The 19,983-nt window shown below is 41.5% G+C and overlaps 1 protein-coding gene across 1 annotated transcript in view; it reads left to right on the plus strand.

Annotated features, from left to right (window-relative positions):
- The window catches only part of COLEC12 (collectin subfamily member 12), a 102,350-nt gene that overhangs the window by 63,498 nt on the left and 18,869 nt on the right, over positions 1-19,983 (plus strand). Inside the window, exon 3 of the mRNA XM_086740694.1 lies at positions 15,464-15,586. Within this exon, the coding sequence (XP_086596820.1) occupies positions 15,464-15,586 (123 nt within the window). The remainder of the gene's footprint in view (positions 1-15,463; positions 15,587-19,983) is intronic.

Here is a 19,983-nt window from a genome sequence, read left to right on the forward strand (position 1 = left end):
CAGCTCTGAAGAAGATCCTGCAGACTGGAAGAGCCGCATTTAGGGCTTTGATTCATTGTGTTCACTTAAAGAAACAGAAAAGAAGGTCCAAGATGAAAAATGTGTCCTTTCACCCCTAGGTGAGAGACATATACTTGCCTTGGTTGTTGTCTCTCCAGGTGGATACCCAAACACTGGAGGTGGTGCCCATTCTCAGGGAAAGCAACAGAGTGATTTCTCAGCGGTTGTGTTTAACAAACAGGACCAAAGATAACTCACCAAAGCTCTTAGCATTTTCTGGCACAATTACAGGGCCATGATTCAACATAATGGACTGTCCCTGAGCGGTTTCTCCCATAATATTAATAGAAATAGGTTTTTAATTAGCCTCCAGCCTTTATTCCTTTTGATTCACTCTGTTTTGTTTCTTGAACAAACAGACTTACTACATGCTTTATAGGAAAAAAAAAAAACCCTCTCGTGTTCCAGTGTACAGAGCTATGCTGACCCTTATCATCTGCTGTCTCCATCCAGTGCCATAAAACATCTGGGAGGGTTATCTGCTCACTCCCCGTTGTAATTCTGAGCTCAGCTGGATCTGAAAGGCACATCCCCCTCAGGGCAGTGAGACGCCTTGTCATCACCATTAATTTCCCCTAAAGACGTATATTTTCTGTGCAGCAGGCCAGAGCAGAGACACACACATTTCCATTTGTAGGGATTAGAGCCAAAGCGCTTAACTACTCTGACCTCTTGTGTATGATAGGCCATACAATCATATCCAGTTACTCCTGTACGAAGTCCAATGACTTTGTTTTTGGCTAAAGCATATCTTTTAAATGAGGAGTCAGGCTTGATCTAAAGACATTAAAATACAGGGAATCCCCTGTGATGGTAATTTGTTCCAGTTGTAATCACCCCTACTGCCTGCATTTTCGCTTCATTTCCAAGAGGCACCTTTCTACCTCCAACTTGTTGTAGCCAAGGGCGTATGTTACTCCTTCTGCCTCTTCATAAAAGTGCCCTTTAGTGCCAGTGCTCCATTAAAGCACCTAGGGTCTGCAGCCAAGTCTTCTGTTTTTCTTTTTTTTTTTTAATATATGTTTTATTCCGAGTAAGAAAAGCATTTGGTTCAATTTAAGCCTCTCACTGTAAGCCTCAGTCCCCTGGTAAGACTCATAGCGGGAGAAATGCCTGGTAAGACTTGGAGCCTCCCCACTACGGACATGAGGATCGTTAGCTCAATAGCAGCTCCCTCCTGTATGTGCTGCCTTGGAGCCAGTGGCCCTGGAGGCTTCTGACCCCACTGGGAGCTGCTCTTGGTCACCAGCCTCAGGAGACCTTTCCTCTTTGTCTTTGCATGACCAACCTGTCCCTGAGCTGCTGAGCTTATCTAAGGTTGTCCAGGCTCCAAGTACTGTCTCCAGCATGAGAAGGCTAGAGAGCTACAGCAGTGGGTTGGTATTTTGGGGTCCCAGTGTCAAGCCAGGTGCTTGTCAATGCCACGATGCCCGAGACCTGTCCAACTGCCAGCTCACTGACACAAGTCGGGAAGCTGGATCTCCTTTTGGCCCTAACATCATGGTGGGAACTCTTTGGTAGCCTTCTTGCCATCTCACCCCTGTTACCCTTTTTGGAGCCACTGCTCTCCAAGCACAGCACACAGGGTTTATGCTTTTTTGTTCCCACCTTACTCTTAGTTACATTAATGTTCATTTTCTGTAAGTGGTCCCAGCTTATCCTGTGATTCAGCTTGCTTGAATGGCTGCCCTGTACTCATCATTAGTTATGCATTAAGTTTTGTGTTCCTTTGGAAACCTAATAAGATTTGTGTCTATGGCTGAGAGAAGCCAAAGAAGGATCTCCCACAAAGCTGAATGCCATTTTCAGACAATCCAAAATATTATGGAGCAGCTAAGCAGTTTAGTAAGTAATGAAATAATGATTAAAAATTAAGTGCTCTTCTGTCCTCTGGCTTCTGTCCATGTACAGCAAAATTTTGACCTAAGTTTGCTCATGCACCTTGGCAGAACACTTAGAGGAAATTTCTGTAAGTGTCTTTAACTTCTCTTTAACAAAGCTCTTGGCAAAACAAGGAATGAGAGAGAGAAGAACCTGCGTAACAATTTTTACTACCCTGAAAATTTCTACAGGAGTGTAACACTTTTCACTGGGCATATCCTCTCTCATCTTTTGACGCAAGAGCTACCAGGACATTTATCAAGCAGTTTAATCTATTTTAGGGTCATATGCACAACTGTGCAACACAGTTCATCTTCTAAAATTGTAAAGAGATTGATCTCACCAGTAAAAAATAGTATTCATATAATAAAATGTGAAGGAGCTGAATCCATTAATTCACTTCTGAAATATTTTGGAAAGTTTTTGTTTTCACAGCATTAAATAAAATCTTATCTAAGCTATTTAAATAGAGTGATGCGTTGTTCAGTTGAGCAAACAGGACACTGGCTTTTCTTGTGAATCAGGCAAGAAGCAGAGAACAAGAAAAGCAGGGAAAGTAGTGAAAACTATTAGTTTCTTATGTGAAAAGGCTACATCTTATGTGTCCAAACGTTTCATCCTTGTGGGGGCTTGAGTAAGATTCAGTCAGGGTACAAGGAGGTGATGTATGAAGTATGCCTAACAAACAAAATACATCTTTCATTAAAAAGAAAGCTCTGCTCACACTGAAAGCTCTGCTTTTCATGATCCTGTTTGTGACATGTGCCTTTACCTATAGTTTATGGTTTTCAACATTTCCAGGTTTGCTTTTCAGGAGTATATAGTTCAGCCATGGAAAAAATCATACTGGGCTGAAATTTGGCATACAAGGAACCAGCCAAGAAATAAATGTTCTAAGTAAGTCAAATAAAACTGCTGCAAAACAGACATTTTTAGAAAATATTTTTACTCTTAATACATGAAAATTATTTTTCAGTCCATTATTTATAAATCTTAGAGCAGTACAAGGACTCAGTGCCTGTGGACTCTGAAGACACAAAGAAGAGTTATTTTGTAGTTTATTGGATTTTTCTTAAATAGATTATAATACTATGTGTTAATTTTTTTTAATCCAAAGTTTCCACTGAGCTGCCAGTTTGGCTGCTTCAGCTGCTTTTCTGTTTTATGCTTTCAGCTTGATGTGAAAGAAAAGATGTTTTCTAGCTCCCTGGCTGAATGATACACCTGATATAAATTGCATGTAAGTCTGCGGAAGCCAGAGAGGCTACACTTCTGTAACTGAAATGGTGATAAGGAACAAGAGTGTTTAGTGCAGTTTAGTGTTGAAAACATTTGACACTTGCATTGAGCAAATAAATTATGGTGTCTCCATACTTACATTGAAAGACTGTGGGTCAAAGGTGGGATGTATTTATCTGTTGGAGTTCAAAAGAGCAGCTGCAGAGTATGGCATAAATAACAGCAGATATTGACTTCTTTGGGAGTGAAAAAGCAAGATGTATTGACCCTGGAGTTAAATATTGACCCCAGATTTGTTTCAGTCATTTTTTTTTTTGCTTCAAGGACCAATAAATCTTGGTATTTGGCAAAAAAAAATAAGAGTTGAAAAGCAAGTTCAGGCTTGGCACAAATCTGTGTAATTCTATTAACTTTCCAAGTGCTTGCCACATTTTATAATAAGTACAGAAAGGAACCATTTTCCTTGTATTTTCAGTAGTATATCATATCAAAATAGGGAAACCTGATTATTACAGACATTACTTGAAGACTTCAACATTCTTCAGAAAGTTAAAGGTAAGATAAAGTTACAAGTCTAGAAAAACACTGGAAACAAGTGAAAAAGTTCTAAGGCAGACATTTAGGTCTGCAGTCTGAAAGTCTCTGGCATAAACTTCAGAAAGAATAATTTTTCAAAATAAAAAAAATTTACACATCTCAATTGTCTGAGTTCATTCAGTTCCCTTCTTCCTTCTTTCCTGAACTGTTTCCTTCCAAATAATTAAACATTATTTTCAGTTACGTGTGGATTGCTTTCACTGAAACACAAACTAAGATTTGGTTAGGGTATTTTTTATTACATATGATTGTACCTTTCTCAAGAACTTTTAATAATATATTTACATATCAATTAGGGGAAAAAAACCCACAGGTCTCCCTTACAACTTCTCATCTAAATTAAAATTTACAAATTCCCACTTGTACCTATAGGTTTATGTTATGCCTTCTGCCTCTTAATTAAAATGCCCTTTAGTACCTGGGGTTTTCTCTCCATTAAAGCCCATACATTTTATAGTGAAAATGTCTTTTTTTTTTTTTTTTATTTTATTTAGTCTTCTGGATACAAAAAGCATTTGGTTCAATTTAAGCCTCTCGCTGTCACCCTCAACCCCTTGATAAGACTTGTAGCAATGAGCCTGAAACGCCTGGTAAGACTCGAGTCCTCCATCTGCAGATGTGGAATCACAGGAGCCCCTGGCCTCACAGCAGCTTCCTACCCTTCATGCTGCTCTAGAGCCAGAGACCCTAAAACTCCCTGGCTCCATTAAAAATTATTTAGCAAATACTTAGTTTTCCATTATTTCATGAGCTATCAAGAAAAGGATTATAGCAAGGAGTATATGTTTCAGGAAGATTATTATTATTATAGCAGGTATTAATTGTAACTGTAGCAACATGTTTAATGCTTTGTTAGGGGGTGGTCTAATAAATTTCCCAAGATATAAAAAAAATGGCAGGTTGTTACAAGGCATACATACACTCTACAGATTTAGAAGATTAATGCTTTTAATGGATTGGTCTACTTCTGTGTTTCCATGATTGCAGTAGAATTTTCACCTACTTAACACGGTGATTGCATTGATGTTATTAGGAAGGCAGCGGGTAGGTGCTATGTAGGCAGGCAGTGTGTTTGTTGTTCTCCCTGCCAGTCGCAGTGCTCTGGATGCCCTTCTGCATAGCTTTTCCTCACTTGTGTCAAGCAGGTTTAATTCAACACTTTTCAGTCTTTGCCAAGACAGTGTAAATTTGCTTATTGCTTTCTTAGGAGGGGAAACACAAATGGCATTCATCAGCCACACTTCCACCTTTGTACAGGAAACTTCTTGTAGTAATTTACAGAATAAAAATTTCCTCTCTAGATACAGGTGAATATTAAGCAGGTGAAAATCGCAGAAATTGTGATGGTAGTAGGTGGAAAAAATCCATTTATCAGCGCTGTTTGCTCCTTACATTGTACAGCCATTGCACATTGGCACAACTGTGTGAAAAATGTTCTGATTGCTTGAGGAATACATTCTAAGTCTGCTTTTTATCCAGGAAATTGGATGCTAGTGAGGTCTGTATGAGCCAGGGTATGGGGAGAGCTCAGGAGTCAGAGATACTGCAGGACACAAAGAAGACAGGAGAGAGGGGAAAAGGGAGAATAGAACGAGAATACTGAAATGTGGTAGCTGCTTTGGGTCACAGTCGTTCCTCTTAGCCTAGGGATCCAACTTCACAGAGGAAAACATCCATTTTGAAAATATAAGATTCAGGAAAAGGCAGAGACTGAGGTGTGTTGGAGGGGGTTGGATAGGTTGAAGGATGGAAATAGGATTTGTTGTCTCTGCCATCAAGCCTGCAATATTTCTGAGGAAAAAGCCCTACCTTTAGAAAGTGGTTTTAGAAGGGCAGCGGGGTGAAAAATAAATTCTGGCCCTGCCAACTCCTCTCCTTTGGAAGTGATTTAATGCTGTGTCTCGATTCAGCCGAGGGGAGTAAGGCAGCACACTTCCAGAAGAGAACTGTTTATACCTAGAAATAATTTCTCTCCCGCAGTTGAACATGTAGCCTCAGGAGATTAGGAATGAATTTACAGCCAGTGGATTTGTGACTGTGAGCTATGTTCAATGCAGTGCCTGCAGGCATCCTTTTTTCTCCATTCGGTGATGGTATTTCAGCCAGGCAGTCTTGATACCACCATGGAAAAGGCTACTCAGAGGTGGCAATTTGCACTCACAGCCGTAATTAAATGAGCAGAGCCGACTTCCTTATACATACTTGTGTCTTCTGCACTCACTTTCTTCTGTGAGGTCCTACTGCGTTCTTCCTCGTGGCCCTCTTCATTTTTGGGGTCATGTTCCAAATAAGGGGCCCATGTAACTGCTAGGTACCCAGCACAAATAGAAACAACTTCACCTCTTCTTTTACATGCACATACTTCTTTTAAATTCCAAATAATGTGCTCAAATAGACTTTTCAGTTGGAAAAGAGGCCATTTTTATATTAGAATGCTTCTTCATGAAGGCAACAGAAGCCTTACTACTAAATCCAATGAAGGGTGGATAAAGGTCTATATATTAACTTGACACAGAAAATCTTGATTAAAAATTTTTGGCACAAATCTGTGTTATAAAAATAATGAATGTTAGGGGTGTTACCTTGAGTGTGTTAAGTGTGTTACCTTTTCTCCTCCTTTCAGTCGAATGTAGTATGAATTAAGACTAAAAATTGTGTACATTAATCATCAGATTATATCATCTTAATGAGGCACTATTAGGAAGCTTGTTTATTTCAGAACGGAGCGCCCAGCCTTAGACATTAGAAATGGCATTACTTCGCCATCTGGCATAGCTCTGAAGGGCAGGTCTCTTCTGTGACTTTGCTAATGCTTTGTTCACTCTAGTTTTAATTAACTCACTGGATGGGATATCCTCAGGTTGTTTTAGGCTGTTGCACAAACCAAAGATCTGGCTTTGGTCTCCCTATAGATCTGGCTATCTGTCTTGGGAGCCAGTCTAAATTCTTCTCTACTGGGATGCAGTTTGAGAGGCTCTTTGGTGTGGTGTATCATGGCTGTCTTGCCTGTCATTGAACAGGTCTTTAATTCATACATTATTTTTATCTTCTTTTTAACTATTCTAGTTTTTCTCTCATCTTCTGAACAGCTGAATTAGATTTTTGGGTTTAGTTCCAGAGACGTGCACTGAGTGATCCCTTGCTTGATTTTCAGCAACTGAGGACAGACACATCTCTCTTGCTCCAGACAATTATTTAACAGCACCAGCAATTACTGGTTTTTGTTCTGGTTTGAGTTAAGCTCTACACATGTCTTTAAATCTAATAGACTATGGGATGCTGGACCCTCTGGTGGTGTGATATTCTTACCGCATTGCTACAGCTGGACCTTAAACTGTTGCAAATCCATTATTTTTCTTAAAATTTACCATGCTGGTGCTTCAGTTCTGTTCATAATATTTGCCTAACATACAGTTCAGATACTCAACAGTCTTTACTTAGCCTGTGTTGTGGTTGAGCTTTTTGTATCCTTTCAATTAAGATATTTAGTGTTTAATCACAGTAGGACATTGTTTGGTAATACTATATAATTACATGGTGATGGTTGTTGAAGTATATAATTAGGATTTCTGACAATTCATTGTGAATCTCTGGTCTACTGTGAAGGAGAACAAAGCCAGAGAGAAAATTCTGGCTGGGTTATATAAATAAGTGAGAGATGATGGTCAGGCTGAAAATGAGGGTTCTCTCCTCCTTTAATGAAAGGGTTTGTGTACATTACATAGAATTAAGTATTTCTTAGTCTGAAAGCTTTCCAGAGATAACAGTGTCGGCCCTTTGAGGCTCTTTATTATGTCAGATGTGGGATTTGGATTTACAGGAAGCGGCCGCTGCCTCCAACAGACTCAGTCTGGTGGAGAATTTGCCTGGCCTCCCCTGCGTGCAGAGCTTCAGGCTGCAACCTGCAGATCATCAAGGGTGGGTTTTTTCCAAGGTCTCCCAGAGAAGGAGACCTCCCATTTCCACTGAAATACCCTGGGCTCTTGGCATAAAGTGCCTCCCTCCAGCTTCAGCATTGAGTCTGACAGCCCCAGCCCCAGCATTGCCCTCTCAATGGTGAGAGCAGCTCTTTAGGGGCAGGATTATTCAAATCCTGTAAATGGTGGATTCTTCTATTGTCTTAAGCCTTAAGGAACAACTCCTCCTCACTTTTCTTTTTTAACAGTCTAGGAATATGCTGTTATCCTAAAATGCAAACTGAAAGTCATAGAATCATAGAATCATAGAATGGTTGGGGTTGGAAGGGACCTTCAAAGGTCATCTAGTCCAACCCCCCTGCAAGGAGCAGGGACATCTCCAACCAGATCAGATTGCCTTCTCTTCTCCAGGCTGAACAGCCCGAACTCTCTCAGCCTGTCCTCATAGGAGAGGTGCTTCAGCCCTCTGATCATCTTCATGGCCCTCTTCTGGACTCTCTCCAACTGGCCCACATCCTTCTTATGTTATGGGCTCCAGAGCTGGACGCAGTACGCCAGGTGGGCTCTCACAAGAGCCGAGCAGAGGGGCAGAATCACCTCCCTCGACCTGCTGGCCATGCTTCTTTTGATGCAGCCCAGCATGCAGTTGGCTTTCTGGGCTGCAAGCACATGTTGCCAGCTCATGTCTGGCTTCTCGTCCACCAGTACTCCCAAGTCTTTCTCAGCAGGGCTGCACTCAATCCCTTCATTCCCCAGTCTGTATTGATACTGGGGGTTGCCCTGACCCAGGTGCAGGATCTTGCACTTGGAAAGAAAGGAGCACCAGGGTGAAAAGGAAAATCCAGTGTGTGAAGCTCAGAATAAAATCACAGGCAGGAGTCATGCAGCTCTTTTGAGGCATTAATTCTCAGAACTGGCTTTTGAGGTGTGTTTTTTTCCTCTTCAAAGTTTATTCGTACAAGCCACCAGCTTTGTAACAGGGCAATCGGGTTATGCAGGACACTGTAGAAACCTGTGAAGATGGAGTGGTTTGGGGTTGGTCCATTTATTTATTAATTTATGAAGAAAGCAGTTCTGTCTTGCAGTGTTTACTTGAAATATAAAGTGGCTGTTTCAGCTTCTTGTCTTGCTGCCATGTTTCATGATTTTCCACCTGGCATAGGAAAACTGGCACAAGTTAGGTGAGTACATACCCACCGCTTAGATTTCAAGTTTTGCTGCTTTAATAGCTTCCTACTAAATAACCAGAAACCTTTTCAAAAAAAGCATAGCTTCCATTTATCCCTATTTGATTACAAAAACAGAAGCAAAACTAGCAAATTCCGGAACAAATGACAGCATGTTTATGCAAAATTTTTTTTTTCCAATGGCATTGTAAAAGTCTGACAATGAAGTTAAGCAAGCTGTTAACAATCCACCTGCCCACAAGCCAGCACCACACCACCTGGGCAAGCAGAACCATTGCCATTGCAGAGGCAGGGCTTGCAAGGACTGTGGATGTGGGAGGAAGGTTGGCACTCACCCAAGGTTGACAGGAAAGGAAATCATGGCAAGAGACTGGTTGAGGAGTTAAGAAGGGAGGGCAGTGGACACAATCATAGAATCACAGGATGGTTAGAGTTGGAAAGGCCCTTTTGAAGGTCATCTAGTCCAGCCCCCCTGCAAGGAGCAGGGACATCTCCAACCAGATCAGGTTACTCAGAGCCGCGTCCAACCTGGCCTTGAATGTTTCCAGGGATGGGGCATCCACCACCTCTCTGGGCAACCTGTTCCAGTGTTCAACCACCTTACTTGTAAAAAATTTCTTCCTAATATCTAATCTAAATCTGGTGCTATCACCCCTGTTTTATAATGTACAGTAAAGGGCCTTGGTTTGCCTGGTCAAGAGCTCTTCCCTACAAAGCCCTGGGGATGGATGTGTGCATGTGAGGGAGCTATGGCCTGAGGAACGGCTCAGTTTGGATGAAGGCAGCAGCATGGCTATCCCAAACCAGGCACTTCACAACTTCAGCCTAAGGGCTCAGTGCTCCCCTTGGACTGGTCATGCAATAACCACGTTGGTTGCTCTTCTAGCTCAAGGTATGGCCTTTACACTGTAAGAATATACTCTAAATTGGAGGAAGGAAATTTATTTCAAAATAATAATTAAAAAAGCATGAACCAGCCTCAGTTTTTGCCATTTATAACCACTAAAAAGAACAATTACTTTCTGAGGTAGATTAGTCATATGGAGCCGTCAAATCATCAGTTTTTGCTGACTGCAATGAAACCATTCATGGACGATCTCACAAATTATTTTCCTGAAGGGTAGGTTAATAACCTGAAGCATCACACAGAAGAGAAGACAAAAATCTCACTCTGAATTTTGTGGCTGGCTGGATCCAGTAATCTCAAAGCTATACAAAGTTTATTGTTGGCAAAGATGTGTCTGCTTTCTATTTGAGTGTGCTAACGTAATATGCTGGTTTTTTGTCAGTACAAAAGCTTCTCTGTAAAAAACATACACACACATATAATTTTCTATATATTTGAACATAAATATGTGTGTGTGTGTGTGTGTGTATGTATATATGTACACATACACCTGAATTTTTAAATCCTCTCTGTCCTAAGAGACAGAGTTCCTTTCCTAACGGCTAGTCAAGCATATTAGTAAAAAACTACCATTTTACACTTGGGTGCCTGAATTTAAGCACTTAGAGTCAGGTTTTTCAAGGCATTTACTTATTTAAACATCGAGATGGGTTCCTTGTGGGATCATCTACTTTTGCTAGTGAGAAAGGCACCCACTGGGAGCTTATTGCAACTCCACATGGCTAAGTATCTCTCAGTATTTGATTCCTACCTACATGTTGAATCATAGAACCATAGACCAGTTTGGGTTGGAAGGGACCTTAAAGATCATTTAGTTCCAATCCCCCTACCATGGGGAGGGATACCTTCCCATGGCAGCGGGGTTGGAACTAGATGGATGTAGTTTCCTCAGGCCTCTTTAAATATGAATATTAGATCTACTTTTCATCAGTTTTGAAAACATTAGCTTTGCGAAAGTTATCATTTGAAGGCTGCAAACTAGACTTGCAATCTTTCTTACAAAATTCAAGGTATGTTATCTCTTTTCAATGAATTACATTTGGGAAAATCCCTCCTAACTAATGTATGTGGTTTTGTTTCCTGCACTACATTTCTTCAATCATCTTATCCATACATTTTTTTGTCAGGGTTAAAAAGGGAATCTTGCATCTTTGTCAAAACTGATTTGCTAGCAGAAATATTATGAGGCCACCTAAGACCCTGCAGCAAGAGCCAAGAAAAGAACACAGAGGCAAATACTTTAAAATAATTATTCAGCAAAAAAATATGTGTGTGCGTGTCATATTTGAGTGTTCAAAGATGTGCTCCTGAAGTGTAATACAGTTGAGGAGTCAGGCATTTTGGAAAGTGGCTACTCCATGTCAAAAAGCAAAGATATTTAGTTTCCCATTGAAAAACATGGAACAACAACAACAACAAAAAAAAAAAACCACAAAACCCAGCTCCTCCCCAGCAAAACCTCTGCTTATCTGGAGCCCAAAAGGAATCTGCAGATGTATACCCCCTGCATGAGAACAAAGTCTTCAGTCACTGGAATGCAATGCTATAAAAACAAAAACTACAAAGCCTGGTAACAGGGGGACGTCTCACTTGCGTATTTTTTTGTGACCATCTTGGTTTGGAGAGAAGGGGGTCCCCAAAGCATGCGAGCCAGCAGGATCTCTTTGTACTAAGTCGCTGTCTGTTTGGCCAGATGTCTTCCCAACAGTGAGATAGAAAAACCAGAGCTCTTATTAAAATGTCAGGGAAAGGAATGGAGAAAAGCATGTGTCCAGCAAAACGAGGCACATTGTGTCCCATCTGATATTTATTAAATGTTGATCAAATCAGCAGTGAGAAATGCACATCATGCGGAAGTGACCCTGGCTCCCTGGGTTTGGAAGTCAGTGACAAATGTCTGGGAGCAGAGCAACATTGAAAACACACGTACAGGACGCAGAGAGGAGCATGCTGCACTGGGAGCAACAGTAACAAACGGGGAAGAGCTGACTTCAGCTGAGAACCCCCTTTTGCAGGTTTTGCATATGTTCTGTCGATGGAATGGGCATGTAGGGTCTTTCCCTGTACATTTACTCTACGGCTTTCTAGTTAAGAGGTTACACGTCTCCTGGAAGGACACCGCATTTTGTGTAAGCCATGAAAGCAAGCAGTCAAGTGGGTAAATGTGGGGAGGTTTTGCCAAATCAAAGCCCAAGCAAGGGCTCCTTCAGGCCTTGACTCTCAGCTTTTGTGATAAACCTGTATAATTTTATGCCAACCTGCTGGGTTTTGTGAAATCACAATGAGCATTTGAAATGGTCTCCCATCTGTTGTCGCTTAATGTTTTGGCTATCACATCTTTTCAGAGCAACCCTTCAATAAAAATAAGTGTTGTCACAGCGCGGACTAGATGCATCTCCTGTATTAGAACAAGCTTATTCGGACTTGGTCCTTAAGCAGGGTAGTGGGGAAGAGCAACAGAGCAAGTTGAAGCCAGGCTCCATGCTTGGGAAGGTTGTGGAGCCCTGACGACACTGTAATTCATATCTGTACAGAGATGGTTGCATTGCTGGCTTTTACTTTTGCTCATAGCCTGGATTATTGAACTGCACAAAAAGACACAAGAATGAGTCTTCCAGATCTTTTCTCCAAGGTATCTCTATCTTTAGTAATTTTTAGATGGTTAGTAAACTAGAAAGTCAGTTGTTACTAGCAACAGAGTTAAGAGCTATGCATTTGCAATAAATTTAATAGCTCTGAAAGACTTTAGTGTGTCCATCTCTAGGAAAAGAAAAACAAAGGAGCTCCCTGGCTTTTCACTCCAGCCCTGGATCTGGGGTGCATTAGATGAGAGTATCAGGGGTTCGATGGCAGTCAGATGCCCTTTTAAGCTGACAGGCAGAAAGCGCCAGCAGGCAACACAATACACAGTTTCAGCCCAGCTTGGTTAATGGAATCACTTTAGCCTGTATGATCGCTTTAGTGCGCTGTGTTTATGTTACTGATACCAACAGCGCTGGACTGTTAAATGATGGAAAGGTCTGGCTTTTGTTGGGGTGCTGTTCTGATGTCAGTTTGAAATACGCTGAAAGTAAAAGTTCCAAAAAGCCAAAGTGCTGTTTTATTGAACTAGCAATAGAGAGGACTGAGACAAGTGAAACAAGATCCGTATGAAGCAGTGGAACGTGCATGATGCTCGCTGCTGAACTGCAGTACATCCAGTGACATCATTGACATTTCAGCTCATTACACTACACAGGAAGCCGGAGCACAGTGACAGAAAGCAGGTCATGTCATAAAATGAGTAATCTTAAAATGAGACTGTAATCAAGTGAAACTTTCCTATGTGCAGTTGCTGTCAAAGGTTTTGTTTTTATTTCTGACTTTCTCTGTGCTTTGTACCGCTGCAGTCTATCAGTCTTCCCAGTTATGGATCTGGTCCTGCTTCCATTAGCATTAAAATAGCGAGGATCACGCTTTTTATTATCTGTATTTCGAAGGTGAATGTGATGTGCTTTGTGCCCCAAGCTTCTTGTGTTTTTTAAGATGTGGGATGTTCAAAGAGTGACAGGATTCGAAGCCGGATTTTAAACCCTTTGGAGGAGGAACCTAGCATTCAGCACACAGGGGCTCAGTAAGCCCATTAGTACCAGCTAACAGCAGCTAAATGGTGCTCCAGACGCCACAAGTTCCCACCATGAAATAATTTCAGTCTCTGAATACCTGCTGCAAACCCTTAGAAAACTGCCCTTTCCCTCTCTGGCTTTTTCAGCAAGCAGAGCTTCTCCACTAGCAAACTCCTTGAGATTGTCAACCAAATAAAGAAAACCACCCCACACATTAGGATCCATAAGCAAACTTGGCTATTGAATTATGAACTCTTTACCTTTTCTTCTATGGTGTGAGACTTACCAATCTTGCAAGTCCAAGTCATCGATAAATGGGCTGTGCAACTGCCTGTCTCTGTGCCAGCTCCCTTCCTTCCCACCTGCACAGGCAGGAGAGAAGCCTTTTCCCTCTGGAGTTTCTGTTCTTGGGTTTATGCTTAGAAGTCTTTGTCTCCTTTTCCCCTAATGTTCCTGTTCCTGAAAAAAGAACCAGATGTTCCCAGCTGATCTTACGCCCAAACCCCAAGGAACCCAAATCTATGACATTTCTTTCATCACATAGCAATAGAACATGACATCACAGCTGAAAAGTTGAGAAAAAACATGTAATGACATAATGTGGAAAGTGGGCTGACCTGTGAGAGACGTATCTGCCGTAGCCACGGCTAGTATATGTGCAGAGGGGACTGAGAAAAATGCCTTGTCAAATAAACTTTGTCTAAATCCTCTTCCTGAGTTGCTCCAATATGGTAATCCCTCCGTCAAGTACCTTGGCCTTAAGGAAGTCACTGGAAACTGCTGTTCTTCGAGAGATAAACAGAGTTGACTTAACTTGATCCACTGGTCACCCGTCCTCTGTGAGCCATGGGGAAGTGGTCCGTGCTTTTCTCTTAAAAAAAATAAAAAAAAAACCCTGATCTGCAGAAGGTCATGAGTTGGGAAAAGTAAAATCAGCTGTGGGTTAGGCCTTGAGGGAAATATAAGTTACTCATAAAAAGCTACGGAGCAAGTTTTGATTAGTTAAGTAATCTGGTACATAGAATTTATTAGACCTCAAAGCTTTCCTGTGAGACTCCCTTAATAGTACACAAATAGAGTAAAATATCAAAGAAATGCATTTTCTGACAGACACAGAGAGCTACATAAATCCTGGCCTGTTTAAAGCACGATGGAAGGAGGGATAAATCCTGCCCATTCATTCCAGCACAGTGGTGGAGTCTTCATGGTTTTACACGTTTGTGTTTCTGATTAATTTCTTGGTAACTTAATCAACGCTTCCAATGCTCTCAAGCTGTTCCCAAGGAGCGTGTAAAGAAAAGAGGAATATTGCTTCACAAATAGACTCAAATATATCAAAACCATTCTGCAAAAAGTTCAAATATAAAATAGCAAAGGCCCGTTTTCTCTCATCAACTTGAGGCCCTTTTTCTTTAAGTTGTTCACAAGGGCAAATTCACATATAGCATTTTTCTGTTACTATAGATGTACTGCTAGCTTTACCAGTACAGCATCCCTTCTTCTCCGTGGAAATAGTATTCCCAACCCCTCTAAAAATAAAAAAAAAAAAGTTTCTCTCATTATGAAAAGAAAGTGTTCACATGGTAACCATTTGTGGTAATGGTTACAAGCAGGACGAGTACTCATACCAGGTTTTCACAATGCTGTTTTATTTCTGTATTTTCCTTCTGCTGGAGCATTTACTGTCTCCTATTGCCCCTGTAGGGAGACTGAATGCTAAGAAAGAGCTGCTGCGGTGCAGTGCCTGACAGAGATGCTAATAAACATTTGACTTCCGAAGCTCACCATAGGCTTGTTAGCACAATGAGAAAACAGTCTTGTCTCTCAGGAAAGCCACAGGTTTTCCTACTTCTCTTCCACATACTAAAATTGCAAAGTGATTGTATTGCTAAACTGATGTTATAACCACTGTGGAGTCTGTCCTGGCAGAATAGGCAGATAGGCACCCATGTATCATCTGCTTATGTAAATATTTCTTTGTCTAGAAAATGGAGGAGAGGAAATGGGGAGATAAAACCAGCAATATGTTCTTTGCTATTGTTTTAAAGTTCTTAAAATCTTCTTTTGCAGGTATTCAGGAGGGGACTCAATGTACCAAATGTAAAAATAACTGGGCACTGAAGTTTTCCATCATCTTATTATATATTTTATGTGCCCTGTTAACAATCACAGTAGCCATTCTGGGATACAAAGGTATGTATGCATCAAGTGCAACATTTCACTTTCAGACAAGCATCCAAGTGTTTTTCCAGATGTAAGATAGACAGGGAATTTATCACATTTTCACCTTAAATATCAATACCTTGGCAATGTTGTTTGTTGTACACACATGACCATTCTTCCACCATAAAGGAGTACTAACTGGAAGACTCAAAGCTCTGTAACGTGTGCTATACCTTGATTTCACTGGGCTCTCTTACATACATCAAAGGACCTTTCCAGGTCCTTCTTAATGGGAGAGCTAGGAATAGTCTTACTATTATAATATTTATCACAGGAACAAAATGTGGGATCAATATTACTTTGAAATATCTGGAAGAAAGATTGAACCAGGAGGTGCCAATGTATTGAGTTATCTATAGCTATTTTGATTAACAAAGATGTTTAGATTGCTTTTGACAGTAATTTCAAAGATTCTGACAATCCAGAAATGGAAAAAATGTCATTTGTGCTTCTCATTCATAGGGCACACTGAAAGCATGGTTTAAAATTCCCATACATCCTCAGCATTCTTACAAATTCATCTCATTCGTCCACTTAGGCATTCTTACAAATGGATTGATGTAAATGTCTGCTTGTTGTACAGTCACAGCTATAAGTCAAAGAAATAAGACGTGAGGTTCTGGTAAGAAAAAGGAAGTGAATAACATCATTGTGAGTATTATACAGGACATTGCAGCATGTTGCAAAGAAAACCAAGCTAGCTTTAAACTAGCTGCTTGAGTACAGCTCTGAGAGTAGCTTCAAAACCTCTCCAAGAAGCTAGGTAAATATTCATGTGATTAGCATGCAGTGCGTCCTGTGCCGCCAACAGCTGCACTTGTAGCAGAGCTGACATCACTTCTGGTCCTTTGCCAGTGAAAGAAAAGGAAATTGTAGAAATAGAAAGGGATAAATACTTATTTCAGAGGATTTGGTACAGTTTTGAGTGGCAACAGAATTAAAACTGCTTGGTTTAGATGGAAGATTTAGTCAAGGAGATTATAGAATGTGAAGGACAGATAGAGACACATAGGTATTCCTTTTTCAGGATAAAGCAGATGGAATCTGGTAAATTAAAATAAAATGTAAAAAAAATGCTGTACCTATGTACAATGGTCAGACATGCTCCTGAAGAATGTGTGACTGGTCTCTGAAAGTCAGATTCTGAGGAAAAAAAAAATTTCCAGGATTCAAAAACTTGTTCTTGATCTATAAAGAAAAGATCATTTGGTTATATGGACTAAGGGAGGACAAACTTAGGCCTTTTGCAGATATAAATCTGCAAAAGATCTTACAGCAGGTAAGGATGGGATCCTTCTGGGCTATAATTCGCCCATTAGATTTAGCAGAATTTTCCTCAAGAGAGTTTGTTTGTTCTGGGGCTCACCAGAAGAAGACTCAGACCTCTCTTGGCATCAGAAAGAGCGTATCAATTTGGAGGAACCGTTGTTCTGTATCTTGGCAAATGTTTGTTCGTGTGTGTGTAGGAAGCAACAGCAATAAGAAATCATAGAATCATAGAATCATAGAATGGTTAGAGTTGGAATGGTCCAAAAAGATTTATTTGGGAGAGGGAGTTTCTCCTCCTCATTTCCATCCATGGTTTTCAAGCTTCTTTCTCCATGGGGACCTCTAGCACCATGTTTTCCCCAGGCTTTGTTCTCATCTTCAGATGCCATCTTTGCTACACTCAGTTCTAAGCCTGCTTCTGCAGTAGTAGTCGCTGGTGCCTGACCAGGGATTAGTCTTTCCGTCATAGCAGTATCAAGATACATTTATCCAGGGCAAGGACAAAAGAATTTCCTCTCCCACAAAGAAATGAGGAAAAGATTATTGGAAGGTGGATAGTGCACATCTTGCTCACAGACCTTAAGGCATCTTGGTGTCCACTGCTCACTGACTTGGTGACTGCTTCACCTGAATGCCAAGGGACAGAGGCATATGCTGGAGAAAAGTCCTGATTAGTCCAAGGTATCCCTTATGTAACACCAAGCAGCAAATGGTCATATGTCAGGCATTAATTTTGCCCTTTGTACCTGCAGCTTAAGAGCTTCGTCTCCAAAGTGCCTAAGCACTAATTTCCAGGGAAAACGAGTTAGATAAAATCCCAGCTGATGGTACATAGTCAAAGGAATTATTGCAATACTTTTGATCATTGGGAAGAAATCATGCCTTAGAGGAAGAACAAAACTCAAAATAAAATTTTATAGAGCTCTTGAACTCTCCTCTCTGCATCAGAGCTTGGCTTGTCTTTTTCATTGCAATATTACATTGAAAGAAGGAATTCTGCTGGCATCAGGGATTCTTTCAGTCTTTTAGCTAAGTTTCCATTAAATTTGACTCCCACATTTATGTTTATAAAGCCCAAAACTACTTTTAAAACTTTAATTTCCTACATGGTATTTAGATATCCTTTGTGATTTAAAATGTTAAAACTACTAATCAATGGATTAAATATGGCAGGCAAAAAAAAAACTCAATGGGAGGCAAAGTCAACATATTACAAACCTCCAGACTGGTGGTAAAAATTACGTGGTAGGTTGGAGAAACTTGAAACCAAAACATGAATTAAACATCAAGGTCATGAAGGAGTGACAAGCCAAGTTTACTATTAGTTTGGTTTCAGAAGACATATTAAATTATTGTTAAAAACATTAATAAAGCAATCTGTCATTTTTATGCATACTTTGTTAAATTAAATGCAAAACACAAAGTTATATTTTTCTGGTACCCCCCAGCATTAGATTAGCCTGTTGAAGGTGAAATATCTTCTTGTGGCTCACTCCAGTGAGGGAAGCTATCATGCTCTCAGCTTGAATTTCTGGTAGTTCTCATTCTCTGGTCAGTCTTTGTTTTAAAGTTTCTTGATTCATGCCCACTATGACTTTCATCTACTTCATTTACCTGTCTCCCAGACAGAGTCCGCCTGCCATTACGTAGGGCCAACACATCCTGGTGAGACAGCACATTTTGTCCCTGCTTCTGAAATAGTGGCTCAGATACAGACAGTCCTTACTGTTCTGGTCATGAACTACGTGAAATTTTGGCTTCTTTTGGAGGGTCTTTACCACATTTTTCACAGTGACCTTGTCAGAAAGTGAGATGACAATGTAGAGAGATCTGACCAAGCTGAGAATTAAGGTGAAACTATCCAAAAGTCAGCTTAAGGCATAGACAGACTTTACATTTTTGAGAGCAGCAGACTGTTGAGAGCAGCAGCATGGTCTTCATAAGGGATATTATGGGTGGTCTGCCTGTTTTGCCTTTGCCTTTTTTCTGAAGAAGATGGGAAGTGGCTATTCAAGCCCAGGGCACTCCCCAGAGGTTGATGTCCACACCTGAGAATGCTCAATGTGCTCACGATCATTGAAGGCTCCATGCAGAGATGGTGGTTCATGCTACTGCCAGGGAAGGAAAGGCATTCCAAATAATGGGACATCCATCCATGGGTCCTGATGAGATCCATCCGTGGGTCCTGAGGGAACTGGCGGATGAAGTTGACAAGCCACTGGCCATCGTATTTGAGAAGTCGTGGCGGTCTGGTGAGGTCCTCGATGACTGGAAGAGGGGGAACATAACCCAAATTTTTAAAAAGGGGAATAAGGAAGACCCAGGTAACTACAGGCCGGTCAGCCTCACCTCTGTGCCTGGCAAGGTCATGGAGCAGATTCTCCTGGAAACCATGCTAAGGCACAAGGAGAGCAAGGAGGTGGGTGGTGACAGCCAACATGGCTTCACCAAGGGCAGATCGTGCCTGACCAATTTGGTGGCCTTCTATGACGGGGTGACGGCATCGGTGGACAAGGGACGAGCAACTGACATCATCTACCTGGACTTGTGCAAAGCTTTTGACACTGTCCCGCATGACATCCTTCTCTCTAAACTAGAGAGACATGGGTTTGATGGACGGACCACTCGGTGGATAAGGAGTTGGCTGGATGGCCGCACTCAGAGAGTGGTGGTCAACGGCTCGATGTCCAGGTGGAGACCGGTCACGAGTGGCGTCCCTCAGGGGTCCGTGCTGGGCCCAGCCCTGTTCAACATCTTTGTCGGCGACATGGACAGTGGGATAGAGTGCACCCTCAGCAAGTTCGCCGACGACACCAAGTTGTGTGGTGCCGTCGACAGGCTGGAAGGGAGGGATGCCATCCAGAGGGACCTTGACAGGCTGGAGAGGTGGGCCTGTGCCAACCTCATGAAGTTCAACCAGGCCAAGGGCAAGGTCCTGCACCTGGGTCATGGCAATCCCAGGCACAAATACAGGCTGGGCGGGGAATGGATTGAGAGCAGCCCTGAGGAGAAGGACTTGGGAGTGCTGGTGGATGAGAAGCTTAACATGAGCAGGCAATGCGCCCTTGCGGCCCAGAAGGCCGACCGCATCCTGGGCT

The sequence above is a fragment of the Chlamydotis macqueenii genome, chromosome 2 (assembly GCF_036417535.1).
Source record: "Chlamydotis macqueenii isolate bChlMac1 chromosome 2, bChlMac1.mat, whole genome shotgun sequence".
Taxonomy (NCBI): domain Eukaryota; kingdom Metazoa; phylum Chordata; class Aves; order Otidiformes; family Otididae; genus Chlamydotis; species Chlamydotis macqueenii.